The following is a 17,298-nucleotide window of genomic DNA, read 5'->3' on the forward strand; positions in this document are numbered from 1 at the left end:
CCCTAAGACACCATTCTGCAACTAGGGATTCAGCATGGAGGGTGATAAAGAGCTAAGTACAATAGATGACCACACATGAGGAAATATTTGTATAGCTGGTTAAGAGATCTTTAAGGCTGTTTTGCATTACTCTTAATTTAAAAGAATGTTTCACTCCTGCATTAAAATTAATCCCACAATGGCCAAAAAATGAGTTCCATGTACAGAAAGCTAACATTCACTATAGAAAACTTCTCAGAGCTAACTCAAGAGAAATATGCCTGAGAAATATATGCACACTTACGTTTACAGACAGGTGGCCTCCCTTTGTTACTCCATAATTCATCTTCTTGACACACTGCTGTTGCTTGTTGACTAGTTTCTAGCTTGAAGCCCTCCTTGCATTCATATATCACTCTACTGCCCAAAGAGAATTCATTACCCATAACTGAACCATTCCCTGGAGATTCTGGAATACCACAGGATACAGCTGAAAAAGGGGGGACAAAAAGTAAAAATCTGGTATGTTCTGGTATTATTAAAAAAAAAAAAATCACATTTACCCTCAATAATCAGAAACAGCACATGAATAACAATGCACTTGTATCCCTTTGATTGGTAACTAGTGGAAACAATTTATATTACCTTTATAACATTCTAACGTTTTCCAATGATACTTAAAAATGCATGAGTAAATTAGAAAATGCATTTTGTATTAGCAGGCTCTCTCATAAATTGTTTCTTATTTAGTGCAATTTCATGACCTAAATGCAGCATAAAGCTTAAATTATCAGAACAAATATATGGCCCAAATTTTATTTACTGGTCTAAAAGTAATTGTCCAGCAAGTATCCAGTATTATGAGCCCGAAGTAAAAATATAGGAACATAAGACTGGAAGGGACTATGGTACAGTTTCCTGCAGCACAAGCACAGAGAATTATATATATATATATATATATATATATATATAGGGTCTGCAGTGGTATCAGTGATATTTACTTTCTCATGTCACAAAGCACTCCAAGCAAGCTGTATAAAACACTAAGGGCCTTGTTACACATAGAGTTAAGTCATTTTCTGGAGCACTGAATCTCTGAACTGGCTGCATGTTAACAACTTTTGAGTGGCTTAAAGCACTCATTATTTGGTTTAACATTACACCACTCCAGGGCAGGATTATCTCCAATCTGCCTAATTTTGGCCTGTTCCATTAACTTGTGGCCACCCGCCATAGCTTTTCTGCTCAAGTTGAAGTACTCCACACAGAACACTGTGGATGAAAAGGGATGCTGGGGCACAAAGGGGACAGGCACAGCACCTTGCCCCTGGGGTCATCATGCCTGGTGGCTGTGATACTTCCCACCATCACTTGCTCCCATCAGGAGCAGAGTGAGCCAGTCTGAGTAAGGGGGCACTGCCTTCCCAGCACTGCTAACATCAGCTGTTCCAGGACTAGCAGCTGGTGTGAGTGGCAACAGGAGACAACACAGCTGCTAGGCACTCCAGGGCTGTAGCGCTCACTCTGGCCAGCAGGAGTAGCAAGTCTGTCCTTCCTCTAGCTCCTAGTCCTGCTCACCAAGCTTCTAGTGGCAACTTACAGTTGTATAGATGAGGGATAGTCAGAGCAGGTTTTTCACCTTACTGTGTAACTGCTTCACTAGGCTGAACAACAATGAACAACAATGAATTGATTAAAATTTGTTTGGTTTACCACATAAGGTCTGACAAGGTCCTAAGATCCTTGGTACAAATTCAAAAGTCTAAAAACGTATAGTGTGCCATAGGAAGAGATTAGAAGAGATGAATAGCAATGCCAAATTCCTTTTATACCTGCAATAGTAGCTATAGTGGTCTCAAAAGTGGGTCATGCCCCATGCTGCAGGAAAAGAAAAAAGGCTCCTTTTTAATTTCAACTATTCCTTTTTGACCCTCAATCTGTTGATTTATTTGACCTGCAGCATATGAGCAGAAAAACCAAGAACCTGAAAGTTTTTCAGGACCACTAAGGGCATCAAAACGCCCATCTCAATTTATGACCATTCTTCAATGCTTAAAGAGGAAGGTAAGCTAAACATTCAAGAAAGACAGCAAAAAAACCTTCCTGGACCCTGCAGTAAAGCAGCAGCAGAAGACATGAAACCTGGGTTTAATTGGTTAAAAATCAGTTAATATTGATCAATTAGAAACTTCTAATCAGTGCTGCATGAAAACTATTCACCTACTTTCCCTGAATTCTTAGCATGCTTGCATCATTCCATTTTTACTATAATTCAATTTGATTAACTTAATTTTATTTATTTACTTAACATTACTATTAAAGTCACTCTAACAACTCATGTACATAAAGTTAAGCACATAGTTTAATGCTTTGTTGGTCCACACCAGATTGCTTAGTATCAGGCAGAATTAACCTTATTCCCTATTCACACCTTGGAGAAAAATGCTACAAATAAAAGTGCTTGAGAAAGATCTTCAATCTCCTTCTCTGAAAGAGACAATATCCTTCATTAACAATTCTCCTTGAGCTTCCAACCTATTAACACTCTTGTTGTTTCTTTAACCCTCCCACCCCAGACAACTTTATTCAACCTCACAAAGTTTAATTTCTTTTCCATCCACAGTAAAACGAGATGTTTTACTGTGAAGTAGCATAGTTTGCTGCACAGTAAGCAAGTGCATCTGCATGTACACATGCTTACTGTGCAGTAAACCTCATTAATTGTGAGTAAATTTGCTACCTGCAAATGTAAGTAGCAAATTTACTTCCAATTACAAACTCAACAGTAACGCTCATGTAGACACTTGACCAGGAGCAAATCTTCTCCCCATCAGCCGGCCACCAGTGTGTGGGAAATTGCTCCCTGCCCACAGGAGCTGCTTGCTGCCAGGGCAGGCTTTGGGGTGAGGACTATGTTCACCTGCCCTAGCAGCAGGATGCTCCAAGCCCCCAACTCTAAGATTGCAATTCAGGGAATGAAGGGTGAGAGACTCTTATCCCCCAGCTCTAGTTCTGCGACAGCAGGGCTGGCACTGGGAGGTCCTTATCTCCCAGCACCAGCTCCATGATTGTGGGGCTGGTGTTAGGAAATCCTTATCTCCCACCCTGAGCTGGTGCTGGGAACTCCATGCTGGTGGGCCTGGGGAGCCTGTTCCCCATCCAGCTCCATGCTCCCTGGCTCCCCAGCCTGTTCCCTACCCAGCTTTGCACTCAAGGAGCTGAGCAGGGAACAGCATCTGCCCCACAATTGTTGGGGGTGGGGTGGTGGGTGCATGGGTGTAGTAAGTCCCATCCCTCTGTCCCAATCTGCCAGTAAGGCAGCTAACAGTGAGCTGGGGGGAGCTGGGGCCAGGAGCCACTATATATATAGTGGTGTTTCATTTTAATCATGGAAAAAATGTGGATTTGGGGTTACTTTTTTAAAACCGAAAATTGTGTGTGGGGGGGGGGGGTTAGATCAGAGAAAACCAGGATGCCTGCTGATCTGCTGAACATCTCATCCTCTCCCCTTCCTAAAAAAGAAAGAAAGAAATCTGGGGGAATTGAATTTTATTTTCTAGCTTGGTTTTAAAATGGTTAGCAATCTGCAGGGGGTAACTCCGAGACATCTGAATAAATCAGTAAACCGGGAAAGGTGTTATATTTGCCCATGGCACTTAATAACAAAAATTATGCTTTTACATTCTTAAAAATAATGTTTGTTTTAAGCAGTTGCTGGGAGCACACAACATTATTTAAATTTAGCCCCTGCTGCTTAGCCATTGTGTCTGGCCCCTAGTCTCAATGGCATTTATGCACTATGCATTTAATATTGCATAGTGAAATAGTTGTTGCGTTCGTGGGATAAGAACCTAGAGTCTCCACCTTTTGACAGTAATATCTAGCTCACTATGGCTTGTTCTGCTCCTACTCCCATATTTCTTCCTGTCTTGACTGCCCAGTGGGCCAGCTTCAAAAAGACACCTGGAATGTGCTCCAGGAAATTCCCAGCCCACAGTCTGGTGGTCAGAGCCCTTTATAAGGAAGGAAGAAAGAAAGTGAGGTACAAAAAGTTTCTGGGTAGTGATGCTAGAACTGAGCCTTCCACACCCTAGACAAGTGACCTAATTACTGGATAAAGAAGTGGGTGAGTTTTCCTCCTATGGTGTCAAACATAGGCTACTTATGCTTTTCTCTGACTGAGGTTTCAGGGGCTCACATGTCATTACACTTGCAGTTAGGCAATACTATTCCAACCCAGAGTTTATGTGGCTATAATACAGCATTTTGAGTGTGTGAGGAAGGGTAGAACAGGACAGCTCCATAGGTACAAATATATTAAACTGTCACAAAGGCCAAAAATCACACTTGCCCAGCTCTGTAAGGTTGAATTAGGTGCCTAAAGGTGAAACAGGATTTTACCTGAAGTTTTTAGATCCTACATTTCTGTAAACAGTAAGAGGTCATTTTTATGATAAACTGGACTTGAAATAAAAAAAAAAACAACAACAACTCTGCCCCATTTCTATATTCAGTTGTAAGAAGCAAAGGAAAATTGATATAAGGAAGGAAAGGATGGTCTTTATTTGGAGCCTATTAAATATATATGAAAAAAGAAATACATTTTTAACTCATTTTGTCATTTACCTGCTTCAGTATAAATGATTAATTTCACCATGCATTTTCATGGTACCATAAACATGAAAGCAGAGTTGTTTTCATTATTTCAGAGCTGTCACATTTGATATGTTTAAATTAAACTACAGCATAGTGTTTTGAATATGATTATAATGAGGCAAAATAAGTACTATGAAGTGATGAGTGTGTTTCACTTTGCTTCTTATTCTATTTCAATTGTGTTTGCTCCCATCTGGAATATGCCAAACTACACCCACAAGTGGAACTAGAAGAATGTGACAAAACAAAACACTTCATTTGCAATATTCACACTGGCTTTTTCTTTTTTACCATCCTACCACCAAATTTTCATGGTGAACACAATGTGACAGCTGGGAAGCCTTTGTCTGTACTTAGAAACTGGTAAAAAGTTGAACTGCCACTGTTTTTCTACTTATTAAAAATTGCCATGCTCCCTATTCCCAATTGTTTTGTAATTTTTTTTCTGTTCACAACAAACTTTGGGCAAAATTTCCTGAGCTCCCCCACAGAACCTCTTTTTCAATTTGTTTCTGCCTTGCGGCAGAGTAGCTAAAGGATTGGCTTGGGATGCAGTGGGTTTCATTTTAATTTCTTCTCAGTGTTTACAGAGATTCTTTTTCAGCATTTTCTTCTGGTGCCAAAATCTCAGCCTCTTTTTTAAGAATGGCAAAAATAAGGGCTTAAATTTTAAAACATAGCCAGGCCTAATTCTGTTCTCCTTAAATAAGAGGAAAACTGGAGTAACCTCTTTGCATTCAAGAGTTTCTATTGAAGCAGAAGTGAAGCAGAATTTGGTTCTCTGTCACTTAAAAAATGCTTAATTCATTTTATCAGCAAAACAGCTCTGCCAGGACTCATTGCTTCCACTCTACCAAAGTAACACTATTATATAGGCTTCTTAGGCAATCCTCCTTATTGCATGTCATGCTGCAGAATAAAATATGTATAATATTCCATTTTATCTTCACCCTTCTACAAACTGCACCAAAACAAATCTATTGTTATGCCGGTCCTGATGAGCTGCATACTGTATCATGGCACCCGGATTTTAGCATCTTCACCTGTCACTTCCTCTCTTATTATTTCCCTTTACTACTTTTCTTCCACTTAAGCTGCACAGTTAACTACCCACTTTGTTTCCTTTTCTCCTCTCTTATACAGGGATACTGTTGAAGATCTTTCCACTCCTTACGTTCAAAGTTATCACAGCGGTAGTTCAAACTACTAATTATAGCTGTACCTCCTGGTGCTGCTCCAGTTATAGTCAGTCCAATTATGTGTTGCTCATGTCTCTCCCAATAATGCTAGTAGTGGAAAGAGGTATTCCTGCTGCTACTGCTTTCCTGATAACACTGCTGGCTTTTAGACCAGCAGTGTCCAAACAAGATTATTGGCTTGAATAAAGTAATATGAACAGCAAACACACCTGCATTTTGGAGTAAAGTTTGATTAAAAGAACTAACTAAAATGGTATTTGGTCCTTTATCATCTGAGAGAATGTCAATGCTGTTAAACTCCTAAGTTCACTGAAGCGACTCTCAGCTTCCCACATGCTTGATAAAATGGCTAACAGCAGTCTGAGAAAATTGTCCAATTCAATCAGTGGTCCCTATATTTCTCAGGTCAAGGATTAGAAGAGACTTACAGCCTCCAGGACAAAGATTCACTTGTACTCATTCATGAACACTTCCAGCTGGGTTATGTGCATTCATACAGTGAATAATGGATTGGTCTTTAAACTTAATTATATCCATTGTTTTGCATTGCAGCAAGATACACTTCCTCTGAACAACAGATAATCAGTGCAAGCTGAAAACCTACTTACTACCTAGAAGTGGGGATACGACTTCAATTGTTTAAATATTCATCATTAAAAATATTTTCCTGCTTCTACAGGAGTGCTTTCCCAATTTTCCTCTTCTCATAAGAGAGAGAAATTGAGATTTATTCAAAATATGTTCATACATACTGTATGAAAATACCTTACATGCAAATGCAGTTATGGTGATATATGCCACAAAAATATTTAAATAAAAAAACAGAGTTAATTATGCAGTAATTTAACTAATATTTCATGTTTTGAAAAAAATATTGCAAGAAATTCCTGAAAGTTGAAGTTCCTCCTGACTTAATTAAGTTAAATCTTAATGATGAATTTGGCCCGGTACTGTATCTATATTTAGAAACATGGACCTTTTCTTTATTTCTCTGTATGAAAATGAATGTCTTCAAGAAAAAAAATAGTTTTCACTATCACTCAGAAAATATCCCAGCCTCAGTAGTTTATTTTCACTCAAAATAAACCCTCAATAGTTTATTTTCACTCTATTTTAACAAATATTAAAATATGTGTTTATTTTTTCTGAAATAAAATCATTCCATGTATGCTTAACTTAAATCCTTGCTATTAAGGTGTCACCAAATATGGCCAGAATCATTAGCATGTGTTATAATTCAGTGATGTTCCTTAAGGGTTCTTATCAAAAGTCCTTTGTAGCCCTGATAGAAATCCTTACACTTACATTATCAGAAGCCTATAGAGTTCTATGCACTCGATAATCCAAGCATTTAGGGCTAGATTTTCCCTCCCCAAGGAAAAAAGAATTACTCCCCTACTCTCCTCAAAATAGCACAAATGCCTAAAAGCAGGCATTGCAACACTTACAAGTTAGACATCTGGCCCTAGCAGTAGACTCCAGAACCCTAATAAGGTCCTTAGGCTTCTTAAGCAGTGCATAGGGAGAGTTATGAATCTTTAATAGGATAAATAGTTAATCACAAACCATGGTTTTTGCTTTGTGAATTTAGATCATAACCTTTACAAAAAAATCCTGTGAATGGAAAACAAACCCTTCAGCAACTTTGCGTAATTGATGTTCTTGTCAGTTTCACTACTAATAGGTCTGCAAAATCGTCAAATACAGGTTTCCCTCACTTTATGCAGGTTCTCTATATGGAAATTTGCTCTTATGTGATGACCCTTTTTATATCCCAATTTTGTTATATGCAAGGTAAATTCACTCTTATGTCACTGGCAGCAGGTAAGTCTGTGGTGAGAGGGGAAAGGGTCATGGACAGGGGGGAGGAGGGGGGGCCCTCTCACCCCAGCCCCTGGAACCAGGTTCTTCCTGGCAGGGCGCTGGGCCACAGTGTGCTTGGAGTGGGTGGCAGCAGCACTGGGAGAGGGGCTGGAGGGGGGGGGCTATGGTGATTTTTGGGGTGGCTGCAGCCCTCCACATAGCCTCCTTCCCAGCTCCGCCACTTCCCACCCTGGCTGTTGGGCACCGGATGGGGGATATGGCTCCTGTTGCTAAGGGCTGCCACTGCAGGCTGAGGCTGGGGGCCATGCTGGGCTCTTCCTGGTGGGGGCTGGGCCTGGCTGTGTTCGGGGCGGGCAGTGGTGGTGTTGGGAAGGGGCTACAGGAGGGAATACAGCCACCCTCCTACCCTCCCAGCATCGCCGCCACCCCCCAAGTGCAGGGTGGCCCAATCCCCCCACTGATAAGAGCCTGGCACATCCCCCAGCCCCAGCCCAAAGTGGCAGCCCATAGCAGCAGGAGCCATGCTCCCCATCCCATACCTTGTCCCAGCTCTGCAGCACCTGCCTCTGCCCCAGCCCCACTCCCTCCCTCATCACCAGCAGAGGGAGGCAGATTGAGGCCCCACTCACTTCAGCCCCTGGGTCTGGGCTCTTCCCAGCAGGAGAGTTGTGCTGTGTTGCACTTGAGGTGGGTGGTGGTGGTGGTGCTGGGAAGGGGATCAGGGGGGCTATAGCAAATTTAGGAGTTGCTGCAGCCCCCCCCCATAGCTCCCCTCTCAGGGTTGCCGCCACCTGCCCCAAGCACAGCCCAGCCTAGCCCCACACTGGGAAGAGCCCTGAACAGCCCCAGCCCAAGCAGACTTACCTGCTGATGATGCAATCAAGATTTTGGAACATATCCTTATTTGTTACTTTGTAAAGTGGGTTCCCTTTATGCAAATTTTAGTTATGAACAGTTTTTTTAGGAACATATCTATCGCATAAAGTGAGGGAAACCTGTAGGTCAATTTCACAGAGAAGCTTTAGGAGGCCTCTAGGCTCTGGGATAGCTCACATTTGGACTTTCTCAGGGCCAGGAGCCCCACAGTTTTCAGAGCAGGCAGGCCAGGAATCTATGGAGTATTCATTCAGAATCCTGCCTTGGATTTAGTGAAAGTACATGTGACATAGGGATTCTGCATGAAATATCACTTTGCTGGATAAAATATTTTAAATAATTCTGATTCCACCAAACAGCAAAACAGCAAGAATTTTCTAAGAGCACAGAAATAGTATTTCAACCAAATATCTGTTGATAAAAAAGACAGCAGCAAACCTGGGGATATGATAACAGTCATCAAATACATGAAGGGTGATTTCAGAAAGGTTAGAAATACATTCTTCTCTGTGGCTACAGGGGATAGTGTTTGAAGCAATAAACTCAGGCTATAGCAAAGAAAATTTAGGTTGGAGATTAAAAGGAACTTTCTGACTATGAGGGTGTTCAAGCACTGGAACAGGCTATTTAGAGAAACTTTAGAATCTCCACGTTTGGAAATTTTCAAGAGCAAGTTGGACAGATGTTTGTCTGGGATAGTTTAGTAAGCAAGAGCAGGAGGTTGCACTAGATGACCTTGTGAGGTCCAGCCCTACTTTCCTCTGATGCAATGCTCATAAAACTGTCTTACTGATGCATTTTACCTTTTTTCTCCTGAAGTTTCAACACAAACAATAATTATACATGTGAATATTTTCTGGACTGGGAAAATATATTATTTAACTCTCCTCATATACTAAAACAGGTGACATATTTTATAAATATTTCACCAGTATTTACTTAGGGTACAGAGAAATCCTAGGAAACCTCAAAAGTGGAAGCCTTAAACAAATTAAAAAGTGGATTTATATATGAAGTTTATAATGGAAGTGCTTCAGAAACTTACTGCCATCATTGTTCATTCCAGCTTTTATTTTTTTACATTTGTTGTGACCCATGATTCTCTGTTACTTCATGAGCTGCATAAATAAGCCATGTTATACAAGTTCTATATACATATATGTTTAAGAACTTTGTTCCTGTTACATATATACATGCATACACACACACATACATATATATGACTAAAGATGATATAAAATGGCTTAAAAATGAAATCATACACTTCAGGAGGGGGTTGTGCTCTATGTAGCCACTGAAGGATCACTCTTATTTCACATTATATGCCTTAATGGTGTGTCTGTAGCTATGGCCCCATCTATATGTTATACTTAAGGCATGATTAACCAGTTAATCATGTCTTATGTGACCACCCATCCAGAAGTTCAATCAATAAATGGTGTGATAAAAAGAAATAAGCTACAAGTTATTCCACAAGCACATGCAATAACTACATAGCTGTTTCCTATCATGCCATTAGTTAAACATGTGTCCAGGGGCCTCTGTGGCTGGGAGCCCCATCAGCTGATCATACCTCCCAACTTGGGGGGAGGGAGGTGGCTATGTGCACCTCTGAGCCTGGGAGCTCCCAGCTGATGCTGACCACCAGGCATGGGAGCACTTGCCCTCTTGCCTGAGAGCTCCATCAACTTACAAGGAGCCCAGCCATGGATCCCAGCCACTATTTTACTTCTAGCAGGTATGTGTGTATGGAGGTTTTGACACAAAAAAAACAACAGAATCTCAAATTATGCCTAAGTGCCAAAAACTGCAACTTGATGAAGAATGCCTTGCATTCAACAGCTCGTTAACTATTTCAACCACACAGTTGGTCCAATAAAAGATATCATCCTAAGAAACCCTTTCCTGATGCATGATTTGTGGACCATCAAAGCTATAACATTACTCTTACATTAACAAAAACTGTAATTGCAGATGCACTATTTAGACATATCAAATGAAATAGGATTTAAATATACCCCCACTTCTGTCCTTGTCCAATGGACAAGCTTTGCTCCAGTCCTCTCTCTTTTCTGTCTAAACCCATTTCCTCTTCCTAGTCTCATCCCAAACTCATATACTATCTCCAAAAATCTAATCTCAATCTTCTTGCACATCCAGTCCCAGCCTCCCAGTCCAAATACCCCATATAAGTCCCAGGTATCCCTTCATCCTGGCTCCCAATCTCATTTTCCCTCTTCGAAGCACCTTTTGTCTTGGAAATCTCATCTGGTTTCAGTCTTCTTCCTACTCTTGGTCACAATATCTTCCCAGGCCTTCCCCTATGGGCTCCCAAGCAGTCCCTTTGTTCATCCAGCCTCTACTTTCTCTCCTATTTCTCCCATTCCTTTTCAATGTGCCAGGTTCCAAATTCTAGTCTAGTCTCTTGACATCCCAAGTCTGTTTCTTGTTGGTCTGCATTTGAGTTAGAGCATTAACTCCTGAATGATGCCTATGTGCCAGCAGGGGATATACCAAGAGCACAAGAGAAGCTGTCTTGTAGCTCTCAGTTCTTGTACCCAGAATGATGTGCTGGAGCTGGAGTATCTTCAGTGTAGAAGGAATGGATAGCTGATAGTGGACACGTCTACACGAGACATTACTGAACTTGTGTAATTGTATAATTTCACAAGTAGTGTAAGTATTAGTACTTGTATAGTCATGTACTAAATAAATGGGCAGTCAGTAGAGTTACTGTGTAGTAGCACCAGCCAATACCTTTTAAGTGAAACTAGTGAGCAGCAGCCTAATAATACTTCACAACAGCATGTTAGCACTAAGTGCTGTAACGTGCTACTGCTTAGTATTATTTGGCTACTGAACAGTCAGCATCTCATGAAGATGTGCCCACTAAGCATGTATGTAAGGCTGTGAAGTAAGGTTGTAAAATGCTTATGATATGGTTAAATTTAACCAGTGTTTCACTTGGGCAGGAAAAGGTACATGCTGTATTGTAGGATTAGCCTTGTGCTAGATTTCAACTTCCAGCTCTACCACATCATCACATTTTTTTTTTTAAACTGGTCAAACAACATTTTTTCCCATCTATTTTGTTTTTGGGAATGGCTGAACATTTTTGCAGAAATTTTCCACACATATTTGGCTCAGAGCAAGCATCCAACATAGTGCAGAAGTTATAGCTTACCCCAGCTATGAGCTTTTATCATAAGAAGTGCTGGGAAAACTTAACTATAGGTAGCACTGTCAACTCGTCTAAAAGTTAAATGAGAATTGAAGCAGGAACCTGTCATATTAAGTCAGACCATATGGCACACTGGACATACCATACATCTAATCCAATCTTATTTGACTTTCTTCTACTTTCTACTTCAAGGACACTTCACAAAGCCTGTAACCATAAACCCCATCACCATACACTACAATCTACCTACAATCGTGTTAACAATATTTACTAAAAAGACACGAAAAAGTAATTAAAATTAATTAAAATTATTACATTCAAATATCAGTTCTAGACAAAATATTATACAATAATACAACAATACAAATAGTCAGAACACAATATTCCAAGTGAAAACAATAATTTACTATTTTTTTGGCATAAAATATTGCACTGAGCTGAGAACTTTCTGGAATTTAGCATTTAACCAAGTATTAAAGACTTATTTTCCATTTGGTATATAAAAATACTTCATTAGACCCTTGTTTTTGTAAGTCCTTGGATTTCTCACACTTAGCCATGTGGTAATAATGCATGAATAAGCCCATTAAGTTCAATGTGACTGCTGACACACACATGTAGACAGTAATGAGGCCTTATTTTGTAAAAGGGTTTTGTGGGGGGTTTTTAGATAAATTATGGATTCAACAGCAATACAACATCATACCTTGGCAGATCGGGGCAGGAGAATCCCATTGGTACATGCCATTTTGACGTTGTCTGCATGTTGCATTAGTATGGCCAATCATTCTATATCCAGGTTTGCAATAAAAGTGCACTTTACTTCTAGTCGGGCCTCCTGTTTTGTTCACAATCCCACCATTCTTCAAGACAGAGTTTAAGCTGCAATAGGGAGCTATATGCCAAAAAATACAATAATATCAAGATATAAGGCATTTAATGCAAGTATAATAATCCCGCTTATAGCAGTAATAAAACATGTTTATGCAGTTTAAAATTCTTTGAAATATCTAAAATTACTGTCAGAATTGTTCAGTATAAAACACGTATCTTATGTGGAAATAACATGAGGTGGAGGACTACCACTCATATCTCACTCACTCAGAATTATTTGAGATGATAAATCATAGAAGGGATGTAACCGAGTAATATTGCTGACATATGTAGTTGCTTCAGCACCTCAGATACCTCACATTTAATTATCTATCTCATAGATTAGATTAATTTAAAGATATCAGATATAGTTCCTTGAGCTACATATCATGCACACTACATTATTTGCTTTAGTTAATTACTATTTAAGAATTTCCAAGTACTTAAAAGTTTGAATCATTTAATTAAACACTACCCAAAAGACACGAAAAAAAATCAAGTAAAGTAAAACAAAAATGTGGAATTATCATATATATGGTGTTTTGGATTCTGGTTAATAATCAATGTGAATATTTCATTACATTTGAACTAGGCACTTTAGAGAAATGTCTTCATACAATGATATTATATAGTAATATAAAAAAATGTTCATATGATCATAGACGGTTATACTTTCAGAGAAATTAAACACTGGGGAAAAAAACAAAACCTAAACCCTGACTTTGTGTGCCTATGAAAATATTGGCTGAATGCATGATCTAGAATAAAATACAATGCAGGCTTTTTTTTTATTACCACTCTCAACCTTCAATGCCCTTATTATTCTTGTCCTGGACCTGGAGTAAGCAGAGACTGCCAAAATTGTCAAAATACAACATACTGTGATGTGCTTTAATAACAAGAATAAAAATCAACTAGACAGAGAATTTCATTTCAGACTGTGACCTAAAGAAAAAAAGAGAACTTACTGTAAGTCTCTAGAAGTCAAAGGGTAATACATTATTAACCTACTTGGCCATTTTGCCTTCTGAAAATAATAATTTAATAAATGTATTTTGCATATTTTGTTATGGATTCCAATAACTGTATATGCATGAATGGAAGCCCAATAATTGGTGAGACACCTAGGACTTGATTATTCTGAGTATTTCACAGTAGCTGTTTTTTAATATTTAAAGCACAGCTGCCATTGATTTCACATATAACTAAGAATGCTTGCCACTTGTGCAAATTTGATTGCAGAGTATCAAGCCAGATACCCACTTTTCAATATGGCATTTTCTGACTTTCATGTGAGTGATAATTTTAGCAATATTATTTTAATATCGGGCATCAAGCCCAAAGAGAAGAATGAGACTGAGTGGTCCAGTAAAGATTCTGTAACAAGAATGGACATTAGAAGAGCCCTGTTGGATAGAAAACTGGATTGACTTAGTGACTAGTTTAACAGAACCAGGACAAAAATCCAAGACAGAGAACAGATTGCACTTGGACTGGTAAGGTTGGAGATGACAGCGGAGAGCAGGTCAAACACGGCAAGAATCAAACACAAGGGTCTGCATCTATTAAAACATCCTCCTTTCTAGAGTCTAGAATGGAATACAAAATTCTAGTATCCCCATTGCCTTGCTGCCAATAAATATCTGTGAAACCTACTGGACATGTTAGGGTCCCATACCTGCTCTAGTATGATTGATACTTAAAATGACAGGCTATTGCTACCATCATTAACTCCATGACTTCATGTAGCATAAGGCTTTGGGGTGGATCAAACTTTCCAACCCTGCTGCTGCACCATGTGGGTGCCAGTTTGGTTCTAGATGGTAGAATTTGTTTTATCAGCTTTCATTAAAAAAGGGGAAAAAACCTAAGAAATTAAATGCAAAATAACCATGTTAAAGAAATATTTAACATTGCATTATCAAACCCTTGGAAGTAAGGAAATACAGGAATTAAGCATGCTGGTACAACCTTCATTTGTCTCGCTTTTCCATGTGTATGTAATTTAACTACATGATTGCATAGTACATATTCGACTGGATACCCGATTCATTTATTGAACTGGAAGGGTGGTGCTCCCATAATGAGCAGGTATTAAATATTTTGTATTATCCTAATAGTTTAAGGTATGCCCCTAAACCTTATTTACTGCACTCTTCAAACACTGCTATAAAGATCGAATAATTAATTTGCTTATAAGCTTTTCTGTGGCACACACAGCTATGGCATCTGTCTGGTTCCCAAATATTACTTATCTTCACAACATCATTGAAAGGTAAGGAGGTGTTATCATGCACAAGGCACAGAGATTAAGGCCAAAAGTGTTTGATAATTTTGCTGAGACACCCAACACTTTATTTTTCTGAATGTTTTATATTACACACCATTTTAATTGTTTTAAGTGTAGCTGCCATTGACTTGAGATTCAAATGGGAGTGCTTGCCACTTTTGCAAATTTGATTGCAGGGTGTCAAGTCAACTACCCATCCTTAAATCTGGCATTTCCAAACTTTTGATTGAGTGACTTTACAATTTTAGCAATATTATTTTAATATAACTTTTCTGTATTTCTGACTTAACATTAGAATACCCACTTGGTTGCAGGCCCAGCTCAGACCCACTTCTATAGACATGTTTAGATGCCCTGTTACCTCAGGCACACCAAACAAAGTGGCACAAAATTCATAGGAAAAGATGGTATGGCAGCCATAAAAATGTATTGAGCCAGAGCCTGCAGTCCTCATCCAACCTAAAGTCCATCTGAAGTCAATGTGAGTTTTGCCTAGGTGAGAACTGTAGATATACTGTAGTATTAAATATATTCTTTTTAATTAAACAGCTTGAATATTTATTAATTTATTCCACATTTTGTGGGAAGGAGGACAAGTTGGGTCATGTTTTGCAGCTAAATTCCTTAGAATAACAATACAGTTATTTTGACATTGTGATAAAGCTTGCTGAAAGCTATAACTTTTGATGAGTGGTTTTTGCACGTGTGGCCCTGCTGACCCTGAATAGTAAGTGGGCCTGGCAGCCAGTGACCTAACTACTAGGGCTGCGTGAAACAGCACTGTTTCATTTCAACTTCCACTTCACAGTTTCAACAGGACAGTGTTTCATTTTGAGTTTCATTCTGAAGCACTGTTCCATTTTGTTTTGTCAAAACTGCTTCGCTGTTTTGACACTGTTTCGACATTTTACCCATAGGTTATAATGGGGAAGCATGAAACTGTCTATAACTTTGTCATTTTTTGGCAGATTTGGATGAAAACAGCAGGGATGCAGTGCCTGGTGGCAGCGGCTTGCCCCAGCCAGGAACATTAATCCCCTGAAAATTCTCTTTTGGCTCTGAAGTTCCCTCACTACAGGGATCAACTGGCTAAGGAGGGCATCACCAGTGCTGAGGATCTCAGTGGCCTCAAGGAAGGGCTTGAGGACCACCAGGATCTGGGAGATGGTATCCCACTCAGCTCTGTTAAGGGGGCCACAGACCCCAATCTCCCCGACCAATGCCATTTCACGGATGGCCTTCTGTTGCTCCACCAGCCTCTCGAGCATCAGGTATGTGGAGTTCCACCAAGTCTCCATATCCTGAATGATTTTGTAGGATGGTTTTGTAGATGGTTGTCCTGCAGCATCTTGCTCCCCTTGATGCTCTGGTGGAAATAGCCTGCCACCTTCCTCCATTTGGAAATGAGCTTGCTGGTGGTGCTGGTGCCATCACCAGCAGCCCTGTCCCTCACCAAGGCATCCCTGACAATGAGGTAGAAGTTGTGTGCCACATAGTGGCTGCCAACAAAGTTGGCATCACGGACCGCCTTGACCATACCGGCCCCATTGTCAGTGATCATGAACCTGCGGGTGAGCTCACTCTGCCCAATGAGCCACTCCTGCACCAAGTGGTTCATAGCCTCCATGATCTTTTTTGCCATGTAGGACTCATCCATTAGCTGAGATTCAAGGAGAGCCCACCGACAGCCTGTCTGGTTACACCCGTGTCCTGTGAGGGAGAGGTAGGCACAATCTCCACCACAGCTGCTCCAGAGGTCCAAGGTGAAGTGTAAGGCCATCTGCAGACCTGCCTTGTGCAGCTCCTCCCTCAAGTACTCTCTGGTTCTTAGGTCTTGCCAGAATCTCTGTTCCTGGTTCCTAGTTCCTAGTTTAGTGTTTTGTCTCCTTAGCCCAATCCTTTATCCATGTTTAATTCTTGGGTTCTAGTTCCTGGTATTGACCACCACCAGATCTTTGCTCCTGACTCTAGCTAAGCTTCCTATTTCCTGGTTGCTGGCTCAGGGCTCCAATACAGACCTCAGCTTTTAGCTGTTGCCCAGGTGGCTTCTGGTCCTAGTCTAGATCCTACCTCTGGCTTCTGAACTTGTCTAATCCTAATCCCCTAGTTTATGATTCTCTAGTACCAAGACCCAACTGCCAACATCCAGGTTATACCCCTGTATCTACTCTATACAGTTTAGTAATCATTAAAAATGAGATGTTTCTATTAAACCAACTCCTATAATGGCTGGAGTGCAGAATATTCAATATCTTGCAAGATCAGGCACTAACACAGCAAGTAAGGAAGCAAGTACAAAGCCATAATTTAAAAATGTCTAGAAGTCTGAGGGTGAAAAAATGCCATAAGAAATGTCAGTCTCAAAAGCTGCAACCACTACCAAGTGAGCTCCATTTCTCTGCTTCATTGGGAATCTGGAT

The 17,298-nt window shown here is 40.1% G+C and overlaps 1 protein-coding gene across 1 annotated transcript in view; it reads right to left on the bottom strand.

The window, feature by feature from the left end:
• Positions 1-17,298, bottom strand: part of CSMD1 (CUB and Sushi multiple domains 1) — a 2,292,800-nt gene that overhangs the window by 158,364 nt on the left and 2,117,138 nt on the right. The window contains exons 49-50 of the mRNA XM_019488443.2: positions 12,422-12,610; positions 284-469 (exon numbers count right to left, since the gene is read on the bottom strand). Of these exons, the coding sequence (XP_019343988.2) occupies positions 284-469; positions 12,422-12,610 (375 nt within the window). The remainder of the gene's footprint in view (positions 1-283; positions 470-12,421; positions 12,611-17,298) is intronic.

Source organism: Alligator mississippiensis, chromosome 1, assembly GCF_030867095.1.
Source record: "Alligator mississippiensis isolate rAllMis1 chromosome 1, rAllMis1, whole genome shotgun sequence".
Taxonomy (NCBI): Eukaryota; Metazoa; Chordata; order Crocodylia; family Alligatoridae; genus Alligator; species Alligator mississippiensis.